The 22160-nt window shown below is 41.4% G+C and overlaps 1 protein-coding gene across 1 annotated transcript in view; it reads left to right on the top strand.

Moving 5' to 3' along the window:
* The window catches only part of LOC126092142 (juvenile hormone acid O-methyltransferase-like), a 40814-nt gene extending 31771 nt beyond the window's left edge, over window positions 1-9043 (top strand). Inside the window, exons 5-6 of the mRNA XM_049907609.1 lie at window positions 2784-2931; window positions 6984-9043. Coding sequence (XP_049763566.1) covers window positions 2784-2931; window positions 6984-7252 — 417 coding nt within the window. The 3' untranslated portion in view covers window positions 7253-9043. The remainder of the gene's footprint in view (window positions 1-2783; window positions 2932-6983) is intronic.
* Window positions 9044-22160: the final 13117 nt, after the last annotated feature.

Genomic DNA, 22160 nt, shown 5'->3' with positions numbered 1-22160 from the left:
AATCGTCTAGAGTCCAACTGATATGGTCACAAGTCCAGAGGAGCGCTTCAGGCAATGTCGTTCTGTTAGCCAACGCACTCGCGTCGGTCGTCTGCTGCCATAGCCCATTAACCCCAAATTTCGCCACACTGTCGTAGTGGATACGTCCGTGGTACTTCTCACATTTCGGAGGGTTATTCCACTCAGTGTTGTTTGTCTGTTATTCACTGACAACTCTACACAAACGCCCATACGCTCGATCGTTACGTGGAGGCCGTGGGACAATGCAACGTCCGAGGTAAGAGGTAATAACCGAAGTTCAGTATTCTCGGCACATTCTTGACACTGTGCATCTCGCAATATTGAATTTCTTAATGATTTCCGAAAAGGAACGTCCCACGCGTGTATCCCCAACCACCATTCCCCGTGCAAGGTCTGTTGTTAATTTCCGTCTTGCGGCCATAATCACGTAGGAAACCTTTCCACACGAATCACTTGAAGACAAATGACAGCTCCGCGCTGTAATGTAATAAAATAAAAATTATTTGTGACTCTTTTTCTTTGCTGTCAGTGTAATGTAACAGAATGAATATGAGCCGTGACTTATGTAAAAAAAGAAACACACATTAATGCAATGGCTCAGCATAAAAGAGAAATAACTAATGTAGAAATGTTATTAACAGTGTAATATTTTGTTTAATTTAGCCAGACGTGTATAAGCACTCAGAAAACTAGCTCAGTTCTCAGGGTAGTAACGTAATCGTCGATAATTAGCTGTCCTTTTCTTATTTAACCAACACTACAGATATTATTCCAGGCAAGTGAGAAGTCGTGTGCTTATTGCACCAGAGAATATTTGCCAAGTCTGTTCGATGTACACTACTACAATACGTAACTTAACCTCGTGGTTTCGTCTCAATTCCCCAATATAAGATAACAATAGTAGCATCTTCAAATGAAATCCTCTAAAGGAACTGGAATCCTGTGGCCAGACCTTTTCTGCCTGGGATGTTATCTCGTTATATAAAGAAAATCTGTACGTAAAAGTGTTAAATTATTAGTAGCTGCCTCCGGTCTCGTGGGATCTGAAATAAAGTTAGTTGTCCTAACCGACGGCACGTCTCGTAGATGAGCTAAAAGAAAAAAGTTAAAGATTTTTCTAAGATGGCGCCTAACAACGAAAATTCTTTGTTAATTCCCATATCTACGTAAGACAATCCAGGTATCAGACTACCAATTGATTGACAAAATAACCATTATATTTTTCGGGACTTAAGTACAACTTACATTATCAGCTGGTACAGCAAGATGAGCTTTACACAAGAACGTCCTCTTAGGTCCGAATCCAAGCAGATAAGATAAGTGAAAGACAAAGGAAAGAGTTCATGCATATAAGCGCAAGAGTCCATGGAGTAACATGTCCATTGTAGTTCTATCTCTTCTTCTTTGGCGTACTTGTCGATTATTTATAAAATTTATCGTAATATTTCGTTTACATTTTTTTTAAAGCCCAAGTCCACCCAGAAGAAACAGTACTGCCTTTTCATACTTTCTCTACGTTATACTACCGCCATCTGTATTTGTGCACATCACCATCCCATGACTTTTGTCACCTCAGTATATTCTATACTTCACCTCAAGAATTGAAAACAAGTGGAATGTGGCATCGACATCGGATGTTTCAAATTAATTGCGACGAACGTGTAAAGATGATATCTTACGTAATGGGGACCAACTTCTCTTACAAACAAACTGTTGACTGACACTTCACGGCGACGCCAGGAGTCGTTCTATTCAATTCGTCGGCCCTGGGACGTCGATATTTCACCAAATTGCAAGGTCTACTAACCACGTGTTCTGCATCTGCATACTAGCTACACCGGAACACTGTAACAGATTTTCGACAAAAATTAACTTTTAGAATGAATGCGTGTAAGCAAAGAAAGATATTTTAGAAACTCGGGCCACAGCCTTCAGGTGATGAAGATGACTGGCTTAGGCAACACACACTGCATACGAATGCCACTGAGTGCCTCCGACCTGATGCCTTTCAGGGCATATGCAACACAACAGGAAACTTAACGTAGCCGAGAAACTTGGAGAAACATCGTGACATGATCTGCTAGTCACAGAAGTTTGTTGTAGAGACTTTGAAATACTCCGTACGTTCCTTCATACAAGGTACCACTAACGCCACTTACTTCAGTGGTCCTGTCAGTGCAGACTGGCACAAACGGTCATTTTCCAAGTCATGTTTCACACTAGACTACATTTATGGCTGAGTACACGTTAGATACTATTGACACGAATGCGGCCAACTAATCACAGCGGACGAATGCCTGGCGTGATGTTACTGGGTCACTATTAGTCGTCTCAGCTGCCGGTAATTAATCATACTTTCAACAGTATCTCTACATCAAGCGATATGTAGAGCTCAGAAAGTTACATATCGTTCTGGGCATTCCTGCAGCTGCAGAATTCTAGCAGAACGATACGAATGCGAAGTTCGGTATTTTCTCTGCACTGGAACCACCGCTCCTCCTCCTTCGACAGGTCCTCTCACCTCACTGTCGCCGGCTGTGGGATTCCGCCAGATATCCACTCACTCGTGACTTCACACAGTAAATCACAAATGTGAATTCCGAAGACAGTGAGAAGTTATTTGGACTGCCAACATATTCTTCACTTTATTCTATCACCTGTACGCTGTCCAACTGTCCCATGACTAAGTAACGAATGTGTGCATATAATACTGTGTTATTTGTTTACGTACGTATAACAGAGTAACTCAGTTGCTGTAACAGGACGCAAGCCGCTTCATTTCGCCGTACCATCACAGCGAAGACCCGGCGCGCGAGATGAATGAACTCCTGTGCCGCGCCGGGTTTCGAGTCAGGCTCTGCACCCAGCAGCAACGATCCTTCACTTTTCCCGGCCACGGCGCCCTCATAGGTGAGTTACCGAAACTGAAGATAATCACTACATCTCAGAGTGTTGTTAAGAACGTTCTGGAAGTACGAATCTCCAGGTTAAGATGCTGCCCAATTATCAACAATTCTCTCATTGCAGGTTCCCAAGTAACATATTCCTATTTTGTAATAATGCGCACTGCCTGTTATTAAAACTCCATTACCATGAAGGCACAATACAAACAAACGTCAATTTGTCGTGAACTGCACCAACTGTTTGGATACGCTACTGATTAGCGTTTCCTCGACTACATTCCCATCCGGCCGCTGTGGCCGAGCGCTTCTAGGCCATTCAGTCTGGAACCGCGCGACCGCTACGGTCACAGGTTATCCAATGCACCTTTGTGCGTCAGTCTGGTGATTCGACTCGCGACCGCTAGGGTCGCATGTTCGAATCCTGCCTCGGGCATGGATGTATGTGATGTCCTTAGGTTAGTTAGGTTTAAGTAGTTCTAAGTTCTTGGGGACTGATGACATCAGATGTTAAGTCCCATAGTGCTCACAGCCATTTGAACCATTTGAAATACATTCCCCCACTATTTGAAAATAAGAGCATTCAAGAACTTTCAACACCCTTTAAACATCATTTCAAGACTTTTCTAAACTTTTTCTCCCTTACATGCTTAATATCCAACATTTAACACGTTGTCTCATTTGTAAAGTAAACAGACGTTTGAAGCTGTCTTGTGCAAGGGAGTTCAGTTCTTTAAAGAATCAAGGATTTACTGGTATCACTACATACTGCAATGTCTGTGTATAATAACACTGTGGATGATGCTAAGTGGTATTTCCTACGCACAATTTTCTTTAGCACCTTTGATGTCAGGTTCCGTCTGTTGGTACATCCAAAAATATGTATGACTTGCGCCTTCCACTTCGCCGCAATGTAAAGACAGAGATGCTTGTATTTTTATGCGCTGTTGGTGCTGTGCAAAGCGGCCCGGTTGAACTTCAACAGTGTCATGTGTAACTGCAAATTTACATATACATGACAGCCTGTGCCACCTAGGCCGGACAGAAATCGTTATAATTCTGACGTGTTGAGGTTGGTCGTGTTATCCATTTTCAATGTCTCCGTGGCATCATCTTTCAACAAGTTACTGCAAGATGGCCTGTTGCGCATGTTATCCTGGACAACATAGATACAGGGGTGCCCTGAACTACATGTACTCATAATCAAAATTTAATCATGGGTTGCCGAAGACTAACACGCCACAACTAACCAGGAACTACGACTGGTGAAATGAGGTATACGGTTGAAACAGCACGGAACGACGTACCCCTCTTTTTAATCAAAGCTTAGTTCGAATCAATACATACCTTCTATCCATTTTTGCTACCAGTTGTGGAAGCTCTGTGTATTAAATTTCCACATTAAGCACGTAAGCGAGAAAAGATTTAGAAAAGCATTAAGATTATTTCTAAAAGTTGTTGGAAGTCGATTTTCTCTCATGATCAAACACTGGATCAGTATATTCTGGGTAATTTGTGCTCCGTTTTAAGCAAAAGCTTGTTCTTCACGCATCTCAGTGCCGTGACCGTCATACATCCTGAACCGTGGACAACGATAAATGCAGACCTGATCTTTCCAAAAAACTCGCCAGACGTCTTTGACCAAACTATTTCACTGGAGCTATCACACACGATTGGAAAACTGTTCGTAATGGATGCCGAACAGTTAATCGCCTGTACAATAGTAGATGTTAGTGGCGACTGCATTTCTTGAAAAGAAAGAGAAATGGAAATGAATGTGGATGAAACCGTGGATAGCGAGCATAAAAGCTAGATGTATTCGCCAGAACTTCCTTTGCGAGCTACAGTGCGAGGACACAAAGAAAAACGAAATTTTTTTGCGAACACGCTAACAATCTAGTCTGCCCCCACGAAAGTGGCCCCTCGCAATTTTATTCACAATACTCATTTAAGAGACGCTGCTTTTTAAGTTCATTATAATAATCGATGTTTTTGTAAAGCCTGCAGCTCTGTCATTTAGGATTTAAACAATGAAACGCCGCACCAGGTACCTATTTTTTTCTTGCTTAATATGACGCGTTTCGAGAATTTACTATTATCAAGAGTATGTACTCATATAAGTATTTTATGGAGTGTTTGTACAGGGTGACAATTATTGAACTATATGAAATAAAATCGTCACGACTTCTGAACGGTTTGCGTTAGGATGTTCAGACTGCAGGCCGCGGGGCATGATGGAAAATAGTGTGAGCATGTATGGTTTGGTTTAGCGACAAAACCCACTTTCTTTTGGACGGGTTCGTCAGTAAGACAAATTTGCGCATTTGGGAGACCGAGATTCCGCATTTCACGATCGAGAAGTCTCTTCACCCTCAACGGGTGACAGTGTGGTGTGCAATGTCCAGTCACGGAATAATCGGTGCGATATTCCTTGACGGCACGGTGACTACCGAACGGTACGTGAAGGTTTTGGAAGATGATTTCATCCCCATTATCCAAAAGTGTCCCTGATTTCGTTAAGATGTGGTTCATGCGAGACGGAGCTCGATCCCATTGAAGCAGGAGAGTGTTTGACGTCCTGGAGGAGCACTTTGGGGACCGCATTCTGGCTCCGAGGTACTCAGATGCCACTGGCATGGGCCTCGATTGGCCACCATATTCTCTGGATCTGAATACATGCTACTCCTTTTTGTGGACAATTACATTAAAGACAAGCAATAACCCCAAAACCATTGCTGAGCTGAAAACAGCCATCAGGAGGTCATGGACACCATCGATGTTCTGGCACTTCGTGGGTCAAGCAGAATTTCGCTATTCGTCTGCGCCACATCATAGCCAATGATGGCAGGCAAAGAATTTTTTTCTAAAGGAATTATGAACTTTGTAAGCGCTGGAGGACTTGAATTGAGCTTGGGGGAGATTACGTTGAAAAGTGATACAGCTTTGTACCACTTCTGCACAGTAAATAATATTTTAAAAAATATTGAAGGTTTTCATTTGACTCACCCTCGTATGTTTACAATAACCCCCATTAATAATTTTGTAGCTATTCTCATGGCCCTTTTCTGTTGTTCATAAACACATGGAAACATTTCTGTACGTCTTTCTTGTTATGACAGCGTCTGAGATTCACCTGGGGGTTGAAATTGGAAGTAATTTTTTCCAGAGTAAATCGGTTCCGCATTAACGCATTAGCATATCTACCAAGTATCGGTGCCATACGATAATTACAGCCCACATTGCACCTCCGTTAGTAGCTTCACTTTAATTATAAGCACCCAGTATGTATTGAGGCAAAACAGTTGTTACCTTTCCGTAGATTAGGAACAATCATTGTAATCAGTACTGCAAGGTTTGCATTTCAAAACCAATATAATATATAAATCCACGTCTCATCATTTTTAATATATGCAAAGTAATTAACAACTAGAATGATCTATTACTCTATGACAAACAAGCATTTACTGTTGGAGGCATTTAATCAATACATTTAAGTTTCGCCACATTCTCCAGTTCCATAACTATCTGCATGAAGGTTCCACTAACGTTTTGACTATTTGTCCACATGAATTAGTCTCCAATCTTCTCGTTCTTGGAAGTCTTTTTTCGTATTCAGCTAACCGTCACCTATCCAGGCACTCTTTTAACTTGCCGCAAGGATTAAAGAGATGGGCCGTAGCCAGATTGCTTCAGTATCTGCACTTTATCTTAAAATTTAAATGACGATTTGTACACCTTAAAAGTAATGTTTCTAAAACAATTTAAAAACATGTACAATGCTCAAGGCTGCTTAGGGAACTAAGATACCAGATTTTCTATTGTGAAACAGCCTGATTGTCTTAACTGGTTTGTTACGTCTTGATAATTCGGTTCTTATAAAAAGTTGTAGAACGTGAATAAAAGATTAAAGCAGGTATAAATGTCTATCGCCTTAAGTTATGAGGGCCACATAACTAACACGAAACCCAGAGAAACAGGTTTGAATTAGCTACTAGTCTTTCTTTACTCTGACGTTTGGTACTTGCCTCTGTTTCAAAAACAACTCTGCTTTGTTCCACACAGAAGCCGTGACAGCCGTGAACCCGTTTGTGGAGCGCTTGCCAGAAACGCTGCAGCAAGAGTTCCTAGAAGACTGCATGAGAGAAGTTCTGCGACAAAAGCTCGTGTCGATAGAAGACGATGCTGACAGCAACAACAATAGCAACGGCAGTAACAAGAGCGGAAACAACGCAGTCGACGCCAACAGCAAGAAGTTCACCACGCGCTATAGCGTGCTCACTGTCGTGGCAACGAAGGCTGCAGCACAGAACGGAGTTCGAACTGTACGTTGACTAGGCCGGAGAACACAACAATAAGCGGTATCTGCAGCCATCAGGAGTAGAATGTGGTAGTTGCGGCTGGATGTTCGTAGATGTCCCGCCAAGTTCTTCCCCGTAGTCCTCAGTACGCTACGGCAGTCGGAGAATAGTACCACAGGTTATTTCACCACCTAATCCTGTAGGCAACTTCCTGTGTCTCCATGGTCTGCAAAGGACCAACCTCATGGTACTTGAGATGAGTAAAACACCTTGGATAGGAAAGTTCTCGTCAGGTGTAGAAACCACGACAGGATTGTCTTTCATAGATCTGTGTAGCTAATGATAATTAATTAACATTCACTAGCACATCTTAAAAGAGGCACTGAAGATTAAATAAACAAAAGAGGCACTGAAGATTAAATAAACAAAAGTTAATAGCGCATGGACACTCCTATACTCATACACTGCGATCCCATGTGCAATTCATACATTTTCCAAACTGTGTACCTATAACACTTCTACCAAATCATCTCCCAAAAAAACCATATCTTTCTCAGTAAGAAAACTGTAATGAAGATATTCATCATTATTATTCTTCCATATTCTGGAGTGCAAGTGGCCTTTTGTATTCCGATACAGTGTCAAGCTCTATGTTAAGCATAGTTTATGCAGATATGCACAGTTTATAAAGATATGCACGACATAAACACATCGTAATGTTGATAGCGAATTAGGCTTTCAGACAGAGTGTACAAGTTTGCGAGATTGGAGGTGGTATGATGGGAACAAAATGTGACTGTTGACACATGAATAAATTAACAGAATGTCTTACGACATCAAGAATGGATGGTGTAGTATAATCATTTATAGTTTCCCTGTGATCAGTCTTCTCTGTAGGATTGTCTGATGACTACATAGTCACATGTATACCTTTTTCCCAGTACATGTTATTGATCACAATAAATATTCTAACGCAGAGATACTTAACCTTTTTTGCCTACCACCCACTTTTGTTTGTCTGTCAGTGGTAAAACTTCGTAACTGCCTCCCAGTTGGACAGTAATGGTTATTTATAAAGCAGGGAAGTAACTTTACTTACAAAATTTATGAAGATGACTTATAGCAAGTTAAATCATATAATAATAACTACGTACCAAATATTTTGTGTCAAAGTTTTATGAAGACTTAATGAAAATTTTTTAAAACCCCTACTGTCAACCGCCCACTATGAAAGCTAGAATGGCCAGCAGTTGGCGATAGGTATCAGGTTGACTACCACTGCTCTAACGCTTGGAAGAGATTGTCCTAAGAAGAGTACTTACAACTTAAAGCTCCTACTACATCTACCACGTTAATTCAGTTCGGAGTACAAAACCAGAGTAGATAATTAATGACGTTTATTTCCAGATGAACCACGAATATTATAGCCAGAAGCTGCAAAGATTGTTTTCCCACAAAAATTAAATAAGCGAAGTGTAAACAGAGGCTGGCACTCGAATACAAAAAAAAAATCTTCATTAAGTAACATTAAAATACAAATTATTGTCAATGAGAGGAAACACTCTTAGAAATAAACAGATGTACTGGCTCGCAACATAACACGAAAAGTAATTATCACTCAGTTATTCTAACTGAAAGGTCTCATGTTACACCACAACATTCAGTAGGCAGTAACATCTCCGCTCAAATACAGACACATATCTCTGCCAGAGCTGCAGAAACATGGCAACTCTTGCACAAGTAAAACGAATTCCATGACCTGCTGACAAATAGGCACACTACAGTTACAATATGTGAGGGCGTCGCATTGTTGCCGCACAGTGCATAAGATTGCATTCAAAAAGGGCGAAGTTCAAGTCCTCTCCCCTCATCCAGATTTAGATGTTCCCTGCAGCCTGCAGTTTCCCTAAGATGAATTTGCGGCTTGTCCCTTTGGAAATGAAATTTTCCATTTTGTTATTCATCGTCGTCCACTCAAAGTTTAAACTTTACAATAACCTCGTCGTAGTCAGACGTTAGACCTAACCATATTTATTGACAAACAGCTTCGTTCTCTAGTCAGAATCAATACTTCTTTTCTAGGTTACTGCCTTCTATTTGTTATCATTAATGCAGAAAAGTGAAACTGTTTCAACCGCAGAACTGATTGGCATAGAAGCTAAGTTCCATTAAATACACAAAGGTTTCACTTTTATGTGTTCGTTTTCTTGTTTTATAGTTGCATTCTATAAAGTCAGGTCTTCGATCACCAGATAAGCACATGTGAAATTTACGATTCGTGGAAATGTCTTCTAGCAACAAATACTCAGAAACAAACAGCAATATTGGAAGATTTGGCTATTAGAATCATATTTATTTTACAAATTTTTTAGTTTTATATTAAGTAAGTGTGAAAAATTCCGTAAGTGCACATACACAAATAGACAATCCTCCACGTCTGCGTGGCTCACATGTTCATACCGTAATGTAATCATGCGTACGGAAAAAGCAGAATCGAAAGTTTAATCGCATTAGGTATCTGACTAGAATTACACAACCGCACTTTCGGAATATATATTGGTAACCAACGGTTAATTTTAAACGGCTATAATTGTGAAAAAGTAATTGTGCCTTTGTTTTCTATAGTCTTTGTGAAGAATTACGGCAAACTATTTTGCTAAAGCACACAGCAGTACCAGTAGCATGTACCGATGTGACTGCGAGTATTTTCAATCGTTAAAGTGATAGTTAGCTTTTACATCTATTTAAACAGGACTGGTTTCTTACAACAGTCCTTTTCTGAAAAAGACGTTCTTTTTTTTCATCTTTAGAGGATCGAAACGGATATACATACAAGCTGTATTTACTTCTGTTCTTCTACGCGATCCTTTATGTAAAACGCTACATGAAAGATCGCCTAGAAGTACAGCCATCCATTTCTGTAAACATCATTTAATGTGTTATAATGCAGAAATTAAAAGGTCGAAATGCAGTAGTAGTCGTTACTGCTCCATTTATTCAGGACTGCGTTGTACGAGCAACATTATCATTTAAAGATGCAATCATGAAATGGCCATTTTCAGTCACCTGCTCAGCAATTAGACAATGAAAATTACGTTATTCTTCTGTGGTAGCTAAATGTCAAAAGTATATGTTCCATATACGTCTACATTATGAAGTTGTATGGCAATTTGCGACCTTAATGTACTACCAAAGATCAATAAAAGAAGCAGAATATAAAAAGACTTTTATAACCACTCACATTTTGTCATTTCTTACAGTAGTGAAGGGTAATTGTCATAAACTTTGTTTGTGTAACGGATTCCCTGTAATCACTATTCCAAATATCTCTACCCAGCTACATCACTGCTACAGCCTCCCATCAATAACACTTGAGTTTATGTCACGTCCTTCTGCCTTATAAACACTCAGTTATGAAATAACATGTGCGTGCTATCATATAAGCTATGTTTTTCCTAGTTTCAAAAATAAAATGACGGCTTTCCTTTTGGAATAATGACAGCTCTATCTTTACTCTTCGCTGAATCCAAATACACCATAATCTACATTCTCAACACTTTTACCCAGAGTCTCAAAACGACAGCAGTAGACCACCCCCCTCAAGCGGATTTAGCTGAGAAGGAAAAAGTTCAGTTTCACTGAATGGTAAAAGCTCAGATAGCACGATTCAAAGGACGTCTGCTGTGCGGGTAACAGAAAGAAGTTTATCAAGTTCACAGAATAAATAACAATTTTAATTCTTCAAAACAAATTCCTTCAACAGTCAGCCCAGTTCTTCTTTAGAGGAATTCAAGGAGAGTTAGAGTCTGGAAGTTGAGAGGAGTCTACTGAGATAGGAACAGAAGTCTTTATTTAACGCAGTGGGCTCACTTTGATCAAGACTGAACGGTACACTACAAGTAACTGGAACAAAACAAAGGCATTTCAGTAGATTACTAGGCATCAAATGAATAAACAAAGTAAGCCACATGAATTCAAGCCACAAACGAAAGGAACTCTAAGGCAGAGGATGCTAAGTTCAAATTACTGGCCTCTAGATTTAATGAATTCATCGTAATAACATTAGTAAATACTGGGAAAGAAAGATTCGTTTAGGCACTGAATACTCCTCCAGTAGACAGATTTTTGCCAGCTCAGCTGTTAGAGAACACAAAAGTCACTACGTCACTGTATAACAGTTACTCTTCAGGCTATGATGGTATATTTCAGTCATGTTGCTGAAATCTTAAGCTAATTTGGTAGCGTCTCCCTCCAGTTGCCTTTTTAATCATTCCATGAGTCATGGTGTATTTTCTGAAAGACTGGTACAAGTGACAATAATAGCCACTTATGAAAATGGAGACAAGGGAGTTATGTCTAATTACATGACACTCTGCTTCACCACCGAGTTCTTCTGAGAAGTCAGCTTGTAATACAGTAATGAACGACTGTTGTGATAGTAACTTCTTAACTACTGCGCAATTTGGCTTCCATAAACGATACTCTACACAGATAGGGATATAGAATCTCAAAAAGTCACCTATAGTATTATTATACAAAAGAGCTACCTCTGTTAGCATTTTCTGTGACACTTACATACTTTCTGTTGCGTAGATCACAGAATTGTTCTGGAGAAACTTTTATGTTATGGACTTCAATACATCACCCACGCCTTTACGTATTCATCCCTCAAAAAACAGGTAATACATTAAATGATACTCTAGGAATAAAACTAAATTCTGAGTCAGTAAAATTAAGTAGTGTGTCCCAAAAGGTTCAGTACTTAGATCAGACCCGTTCTTGAACTAGATAAATGATATACCAAAGGAAGGGGAGAACTCTTCTAAAGCTGTGTTGCTGGAGTATACTGACAAAGGGATCAAAAAGATGCATTGGTTTTCTTTCTTTCTTCTTTTTTTGCAACCAAATAAATGTGATTTATATGTACCAGAGATAGACAGATATGGACTCACTAAATGAGCCTCCATGTGTGAAATTCCTGGACATCTGGGTGGATAACGAACATTTAGATAGGTTAATCAAAAAGCTCAGTTATGTCTTTTGCACAGAAATCTCTCCCATTATACAGACCTGCACACAGAATTGCTAGCAAACATTGTATCCATACACATACAAAAAAATGGTTCAAATGGCTCTGAGCAGTATGGGACTCAACTGCTGAGGTCATTAGTCCCCTAGAACTTAGAACTAGTTAAACCTAACTAACCTAAGGACATCACAAACATCCATGCCCGAGGCAGGATTCGAACCTGCGACCGTAGCGATCTTGCGGTTCCAGACTGCAGCACCTTTAACCGCACGGCCACTTCAGCCAGCCATACACATACACTATTTGGTCAAAAGTATCCAGACACCTGGCTGAAAATGACAAGTTTGTGGCGCCCTCCATCGGTAAAGCGGGAATTCAATATGGTGTTGTCCCATCCTTTGCCTTGATGGCAGCTTCCACTCTTGCAGGCATACGTTCAATCAGGTGCTGGAAGGTTTCTTGGGAAGTGGCAGCCCATTCTTCACGGAGCGCTGCACTGAGGAGAGGTTTCGATATCGGACGGTGAGGCCTGGCAGGAAGTCAGCGTTCCAAAACATCCCAAAGGTGTTCTATAGAATTCAGGTTAGGACTCTGTGCAGGCCAGCCCATTACAGGGATGTTGCTGTCGTGTAACCACTGCGCCACAGGCCATGCATTATGAACAGGTGCTCGATCATGTTGAAAGATGCAATCGCCATCCCCGAATTGCGTTTCAACAGTTGGAAGCAAGAAGGTGCTTAAAACATCAATGAAGGCCTGTGTTGTGATAGTGCCACGCAAAACAACAAGGAGTGTATGCCTCCTCCACGAAAAACACGACCACACCATAACACCACCGCCTCCGAATTTTACTGTTGGCACTACACACGCTGGCAGATGACGTTCACCGGGCATTCACCACACCCACATCCTGCCATCGGATCGCCACATTGTGTACCGTGATTCGTTACTCCACACAACGTTTTCCCACTGTTCAATCGCCCAATGTTTGCGCTCCTTACACCAAGCGAGGCGTCATTTGGTATTTACCGGCGTGATGTATGGCTTATGAGCAGCCGCTCGACCGTGAAATCCAAGTTTCCTCACCTCCCACCTAACTGTCATAAAACTTGCAGTGGATCTTGATGCAGTCTGGAATTCCTGTGTGACGGTGTGTATAGATGTCTGCCTATTACACATTACAACCCTCTTCAACGTCGGCGTTCTCTGTTACCCAACAGACGAGGTCGGCATGTACGCTTTTGTGCTGCACGTGTCCCTTCACGTTTCCACTTCTGTATCACATCGGAAACAGTGGACCCGAAAAAATGGAAATGAGCATTTGGTGTCATTGGCCGGGAGCCCCTTACGGGGCAGATCCGGCCCCCTTGGTAGAGGTCTTATTACATTCTACACCACATTGGGTGACCTGCGAGCCCTGATGTGGATGAAATGACGATGAAGACAACACAACGCCCAGTCCCTGAGCGGTGAAAACTCCCCGACCCAGCCGGGAATCGAACGCGGGCCCTTAGGACGGCAATCCGTCCGCAGACCACTCAGCTATCGGGGAGGACACAGTGGACCTAGGGATGTATAGGAGTGTGGAAATCTAGCGTACAGACACCCAATCACATGACCACGTTGGAAGCCTGCGGAGTGCCCCATGCTTACTGCACTTTCCTGTAGAATACTTTATTTGACCGACCTACTTTGCTGCAGAAGTCATACACTATGTGATCGAAAGTATCTGGTCACCCTCAAAAATACACATTTTTCGTATTACGTCAACTGTGCCGCCACCTAGGGCATCTTTCACAACTACTAACGGCTGCTGAGGTCGCTGATATGGAGTACCTCGCTGATATCGAGTACTATACCTGGCAAGTAGGTGGCGGCACAGTTCACGTAATACGAAAAATGTGTATTTTTGAGGGTGTCCAGATACTTTTGATCACATAGTGTATGACCGTCCTACGGCATCATCTTCTGCAGACAGTATGTCAAATAAGTATTCTACAGGATAGTGCAGCAAGCATATTATGTGAAGTTGGTAACTGAACGTCTTCCAGAAGTCTGTTCAGGAACCTTGGGGTCTAGGTACTACTGTAATCACTCGCTACCCAAGAACACGGTACCAGTTTTAGGTTGTCTATCTAACGGCGTCCAGGGGCACAAAAAGTTAGTTTTCAATATTTCGCGTTATTACTTAAAATACTGTCATAATCTGCTCATTTAGAATTGAAAGTTTTAGTAAAAGTGTTACTGTTAGAAACTGTGTGTAGAGCGAGGCAACGTAACTGACCGCACTTAAATACCCGGATTTTATTCATCCAGCACTTGAGAATAAGAGCTCTTAGCAACTTACAACAAACTTAACACATAATTTCAAATCCTTACGAACATTCTCTCGCTAACACCCCCACAAAATGATGAAATGACAAAAGTTTATCGTTTACTACATTTCAGTTGTTCACTAACTAAAGCTTCAGCAACAGACATGACGTTTTAATTTATTACGCCGGTACTACCGACTCTGTTCATAAGTCTGCAGCAGTATTCAGACATATGACTGAATGTAGCTGCAAAATTATATTACTGTACGACACTTAGTTCAGAAGATATGGCTCCATAAACATTGCGAGACGTGAAAAAATAACTTTTTCTTAAAATAAAGTGCAAATTAGTACAAATTACCCAGACTATATCTAGCGATTCATGATGAGAACACTTAGCGACTTCCAGCGAAATTATATCGTAGTTTCAAACTTGTTCTACATTTTTTCTTGCCTACGTTCTTAAGGTCAAATATTTAACTCATTCACATATTCGTCAAGTAATCAGATATAATGATAAACTGTGAAATCTGCAACGACAACATTAGAAATAAAAATAATGCATCCCCTTATAGGATACAGAATAGAGTTTTATATTCTGCTGCAAAAGTTTGAAATAGGTCACTGACAAACATAAGGCAGGAAACGGGGAAATCCTCAAATGTTCAAAGCTAGAGTTAAAGAGTACTTTATTAGCAACTCCTTCCATAATTTATCACTGCACCTGGCCTTGGTGATGTAAGCTTATGTTAACCATTTTAACTTTTGCAGTACATAGACAGCGAGTGGAATTCTCGGAGACCAGTAAGCCTAAGGTACTTTACAGAAGTCACCTGCAGTGGCTGTTCCTCCCAGTTAATGTTTACACTGACTTATTCGATGTCCCTGAAGGCTCTTACTCATGATGGAGTTTACAGAATATGATATATGAATGAATGAATGCACTGTCTTAACTTCTTTATCCTTTTTCCTGATATTTTTGTGATTTCATATTGCATGTGGTACAAGTACTACGGTTACTACATTCTAAATTATCTCTATACCCCATGTTTCTTTTTTCAACGATAACATAAAAAGAAATACGTCTGCACTGTAAACTGCAAGTTCTGTGGTCTGCTGTGAGTGTCTGAAAGCCCTAATATAGTTAGAATATACAAGCTAATAAATAAACGTGATGCGGATAACTTCAAAACAAATTTGCTGGGACACTTTATCACTACCTATCATCTGACACTGAGGGCCAAACAAGTACCAGTAAAGCCATGTTAATCTCTTCTCTTTTAAAATTGGATAATTTATTGACTGTTACAGTACCAGTTTTTTCTTTGTTTAGACTGGATTTAGTTTTCTTTTCCACACATATTAATTTAATTTGCTGACAATCTTTCTATACTCGTTCTTTTTCAGATTTTTTGTATCCTCTCATTTTCTTGTGTACTGGCACTACCCAGTTCTTTCTTAATGCTATACCAATTATCATATGTTTGAAATCGTCGGTTTACTTGTGTAAAGCTAGGAAAAATTTATTAAAATTTTAGTCTCAAATTTTTATTGTATACTTTTGTGGTTTGTTCTGTATATCATCCTGAGCTTATGCAGTTTGTTTTGTTGAACCTTGCCATGTTTATAAGTCACTACAAACTGAAATCCATAGTTTCATGTATTTTGGAGTTCACAACATAACAGTAATACAAAAGCATCACTTCATCCAACAACTTTTTTATTTCTTACAGGTAAAATTTTAGGCAATGACAGTTATTAAGCACAGCTGGAATAAATACTTCCTTTTGAAAAAAATATTTATAATTATCAGACATCCACCAAAATACCATTTCATAAGGCGAAAAAGGTAATAATTTCTGAATCCATGCCGTAAATGATTTGAAGTCCGCCCCAATAGCTGAGTAGTCAGTGTGACGGATTGCCGTACTACGGGCCCGGGTTCGATCCTCGGCTGGGTCGGGGATTTTATCCGCTCAGGGACTGGGTGTTGTGTTGTCTTCATCATCATTTCATCCCCATCTGGCGCGCAGGTCGCCCAATGTGGCGTCGAATGTAGTAAGACCCGCACCAAGGCGGCTGGACCTGCCCCGTAAGGGGCCTCCCGGCCAATGACGCCAAACGCTCATTTCCATTTTTCCAATGATTTGAAAAGTCTTGAGAAATTATTATAAAGATAAGAATATACACATGTTCCTCCTTCAGAAACATAATCATCTGACCATAAAAATAAATCATGTGATACATGTAGTAATTCCTGTGCCAGTACACTGATCTGTTCAATTTATCTGAATTTTCTTAAGAGTTTCCACAAAAATTTATGGCTGCAGAGTAATAGTACACTTGCAACCAATGTTAACTGGAAACATACTGAACTGTTGAGAGAGATAGAGACAGAGAAGCGAAACGATAAGCCATCTGGTTACCAGAAGCAGCGCGATTACAGCAACTTGACTAACACTGCTACCGAGTATTCCAGCGTCACCAGAAAGTGAAAAAATCTGTGCTGAGTAGTACTGATTCAGGTAAGTCGGTATCGAAAGGCTGCGTATCTGGGTGCACAGTTTAGTGGTGTTAAAATCATAAAATATGATGGTTGGACAATATGGGAGATTAAGGAAGATGACATTACGTCAGTGACGTATCCTTGACTCAGGAAAGGCTAAACCTCTAGAGAGATACGAGGGTTGTACCAAAAGTAAGGTTCCCAATGAGATACAGCCTCGAGGGAAAATGCTAGGCTAAAGCTTACAACAGTGCCATGTGCAGTTGTTCCTCCACTCTCCAGCCCACCCGTCGGCGATTCGCTACGTCGCTCAGTGTTAGCTTAGCAGCCATCTGAGATGGAAGTGTTGATCGCCGCGCCCACCAAGTGTGAGGTTCGAGCAGTACTCCGGTTTCTCCACGGAAGGAAGTTACCACCCGTGGAGAGACATTGGCAACTGACTGAGGTTTATGGTGAAGAGTGCATGTCCATTCAGCACTCCCACAAATGGTGCAGGGCTTTTGCTGAGGATCGCACGGAAGTTCACGATGAAGAACGGAGTGGAAGACCGCCGCTTTCGGATGCGATTGTTCAGAAGATCAACAGTGAGCTGCTCAAAGATCAGAGGGTCACTGTCCGTGAACTTGCTGAATGCATTTCTGAAGCTTCCCACAGCACAATTGAAAGAACTTGAACAGAAACGTTGGGTTATCGCAAGGTGTGTGTGCTTGCTAGGTCACCCGTATGCTGACTGACGGACACAAAGAGCAACACCCTGACTGTGCTCGCTAGTTTCTTCAACAATGTGAGGGGGAAGGCAACAAGGAGAAGCTGTTGGACTCTATCGTCACAGGAGATGAAACATGAGTGTTTCATTACACTCCTGAAACAAAACAACAATCTCATCACTGGCGTCACTCCAGTTCACCACCATCAAAGAAATTCAAACAAACGCAGTTGGCAGGAAAGGTTATGGCGACTGTGTTTTGGGATCGGAAGGGGGAATCCTCATTGATTTCATGCATCCAGGGACGACAATAAACTCAGACAGATATTGTGAAACATTGACCACACTCCATTGAGCAATCCAGAATCAGCGGAGAGGACGACTGATGGAGGAAGTAGTTCTTCTTCACAACAATGCTCGACCCTACACCGCTCGTCAAATACAGGAGCTTTTGAAGAAATTTGCGTGGACTGTTATGACCCATCGTCTGTACAGCCCGGACTCAACCCCCAGCAATTATCACCTCTTCCCGAAGCTAAAGAAACATGTAACGGAACTGAAATGATGGTGGGCTGACAGTAATTTGGAGCCCGCGCGTCGGAAACGGGCGCGCTTGTGAGACTGCCAGGGAGTGCACCCTGATACCATCTATTGGCGAAACTGGGAATTAGCGCTGCCTGTCAGACAATGCACTAAGCTCTCGGAGTCAAATGTATTCTTTTTCTTGGTAATTATAAGTTATTACTGTATAATTTAATGTTGTAAAGCGCTAGTAGTAACTTATTATGACTGGTATGGACTCCAGGGTAGTAAATATAAATATTCTTAAATACTAAATGATTTCGGTAAAAAGGTGGTAGGGGAACGCCCCCACTCTTGGTGATACGAGCGTAGCTAGGGGTAGCTGGAGACACAGGGACTGAACAATGGAATGGCCTGGGGAGTGTTGACGTGATTGGACGTGCGTAACTGTGCTCACGCAAAAGTGATTGTGCAACAGCGAAGAGGTGAATATCGTCGCCGTTTTTGGAGTAAAACGCGACGAATGGTTGTTGAAGCCGCCTTTATGCCACTGGGGCTGATTGTAAGAGTTCCTGTGCCCAGATTTTATGGCGGACGTGCAGTAGCTTATACGAGTGCTACAGCTCATAGTTCCAGCCGCCATTAAGGGCATGAGGTGTGAAGAGCTGCGTTAGCCACATGCATCTCACCACCAGCACCGACACGTCTACCCAAGGCAAGACTGCTTGCAATTGTTAAGTCGAACTTTGTATACATGTAAAAGGAGAATACCAGTTTTCTTTTATGCAAGTGCAGAGGACAGAATATAGTAATGAGTAAAATTACGACGCATGTTGTTCATTGTGATGTGTAGTAACCTCAAACATAGTATAGTGAAATCAGACTGAGGCCACCATCGCCTCTTTCATTTACAATCTTTTGGTTGTAGAATACTTTAGCGTATAAGAATGTTGAAAAGAGCAATGGTCACACCAGAATGAGTCGCCTATTTATAGTTACTTAAATTTTTCAGAGCAACCTTTCAAGTAAAGTCACTTAACTAATTCTGTATCAATGGTCCAAAGAGTAATATCCAAAATCATTAAATAAGTTGAAGGATAGAATTTTGTTAACCAAAGTTGCATAACCTGTCTTGGTAGTAATTACCAAGCCAACTCACAGAAATTGAGAGAGTATTTGCTTCGTAGAATCATCTAGAATGATCAGAAATAGTAACATTCAGAATTAAGTTTAAATTCAACTCAAGCCATTTCACTTTGAAACGAACCCAAAAATTGATTTATTCTTTTGCTCCTTCAGAGCTGGCGACCGTAGTTATAAGTATTTTCAGGAGGATTCGACGGTAAGTCTGCTGCTCTCGTCGTGCTGATAGGATTATCCACTGCTGCTAGCAGTGGTGATTGGATACATAAGCTCACTACCAAGTTAAGTGGGTCAGGTAGGCAGTGTTACCGTGTGAACTGTAGGGCACTGTAGGCTTTGGATCGAACCCGTTCAATCATCACAGCTCTTAGGGAAATAGTCCGGTTAGGAGTGTACTAATCATTAGGTAAATACTGGCGAGTAACGGTCAAAAATGTATACGCAAGTGAATTTAGCAAGGTCCATGTAGCACCTAGTTAATGTGGTGCAATGGCGAGGGTAGCAGTGGAGTAAAAGTGAGCTGAGCTTGTGGCAGCTGTGCTGGATTCAAATATTAACTACGTGAATTCACTACTGCCTCTTACCATTGGGACTGAGCTACTTACAGTTAAAATACGTAGCAGTAAGCGCAAAGGCGTGACAGCTACAAGTCCGTATTGGTTTTATACATACGGAATTGGGAAGTGGGTCATTCCGTCAGTGGAGGGGGTTAAAACAACCGAGTCAGTGGAGAACATACCCCATTTACTGACGGAAAGATTCAGCGGTTCGGTCGCAAACACTTAGGTGCCAGACGCTTCAAGAGCGACGATAAAGTCCAGTCAGAGGTCACACGCTTCCTCAATAGGTTGGTGCGAGACTTCTTTGACTTAGCAATACAAAAAGCTGGAGCATCGTCTTCAAAAGTGTGTCGAAAAAAATGGAGACTATGTCGAAAAATAGACAAAAATATAAAGTTTTCAGCGATGTATAAATTAATAACAATAAACAATGTCTTCTATTTGTAAAAAATATGGGAACCTTACTTTTGGTTCAACCCTCGTAGTAAGAATATACTGTGTGGCTATTGTGGGCTGTAATTATCGTATGGCAGCGAAACTTGGCAGATATGCTAATGCGCTAACACAGAACCGATTTACACTGGAAAAAAATTAGTTCCAATTTTGGCCATCAATTGCAAGTCCGGCGCTGTACACAGTTTGTACCTTGGTATGACATCCACACTGTCATTTGACAAGCTGTGACATGAGTGAACAATGTAGCTATCGAGAAGAGAGACTGTGCGCTGTTAGTGAATGTTTTATGTCAATGGCAGCAATTACAGAGCTGAACTGAGAAAGTACCTCCGACTGTAAGTTCTGATGAGAGTTCCAATGTCATTAAATGCTTTACAGAAGATGATTATAAAATTCGAAAACACAGGTGCGTTTGGTGTGGCACCTGGAAGACGAAGGCGTGCTATCTCGGTGGAAGTTATTGACGAGGTTGTTTTTGCTGTAACTGATCATGCAACACGGGCCCAGGTAGTGCTAGTGCTCATTCAGTGTCATGAGAATAGTCCACCCCTTAGTAAACAGTGTGGAAAGATTTTCAGTCTATTTTGGACTGGTACATGTGCAAGATTCAGATGGTGAAGCAACTGAAACTTCATAATCCGCAGCAACATTCTAAATTTGCTCTTCGGTTTCTGGCACCGATAGAAGTTGATAACATATGGCAGGGCAACATTCCATTGAGAGACGAGGCACATTTCATAGTGCACGAACAGCCATTGTAATTGCCGTATGCGACTGTGTACTGTGCATTCAAAAGCACCTTTATTATCGCTCCGTTCTTCTTTCAACAGCATACACCCAGAGAGCATGTCAGATACTCGTGACGTTTACACATTGTCGAAATTTGGAAACCACTGTTCTCATGTAGGATAGGGCAACTCCTCATGTCGTTCGCCCAGCGAAAGATCTGCTTAACGTAAGCATCCACGAATGTCTTACCCCCGGAGGTTTTCTAGATGTGTGGCCTGCAAGATCACCTGATCTGTATCCATTTATGTTTTAGCTATGGGGATATCTAGGAGAACGTGTTTATCAGGGACATGTTCGGACTCCACCTGATCTGAAGGCCAGTAGACAGGAACACATTTCTTAAATTCAACAGGACTTCTGCGAGCAACTGTTGATCACATCGTTTTACGGATGTAGCAAGTCGTCGACGTCTCCGGTGCTCATATTGAATGAAGTGTGAAAGAGACGGTTAGTAACAAAATAAACTTTGTGCCTTTCTCACTTGTTTGATCTTTTCGGCCCACATCAAATGGTTCAAATGGCTCTGAGCACTATGGGACTTAACATCGGAGGTCATCAGTCCCCTAGAACTTAGAATTACGTAAAGCTAACTAACCTAAGGACATCGCACACATCCATGCCTGAGGCAGGATTCGAACCTGCGACCGTAGCGGTCGCGCGGCTCCAGACTGAAGCGCCTAGAACCGCTCGGCCACTCCGGCCGGCTCGGCCTACATCCCATTCCTAAATCATTACATATGGAAACATTTCCACACGTCTTTTTTATATTCAAAGGTCCAGGTTTGGACATGGTGACCACAACTGGAACTAATTTTGTCCACTATAAATCGGTTCCGCATGAATGCATTAGCGTATCTATCAGGTTTCACTACCACACGATACTTACAGCGTTTATTGAACCTCTGTGAGTAGAGT

Source organism: Schistocerca cancellata, chromosome 7, assembly GCF_023864275.1.
Source record: "Schistocerca cancellata isolate TAMUIC-IGC-003103 chromosome 7, iqSchCanc2.1, whole genome shotgun sequence".
Lineage (NCBI taxonomy): Eukaryota > Metazoa > Arthropoda > Insecta > Orthoptera > Acrididae > Schistocerca > Schistocerca cancellata.
Note: the sequence above shows the minus strand (reverse complement) of the source record. Positions and strands in the feature narration are given on the sequence as shown.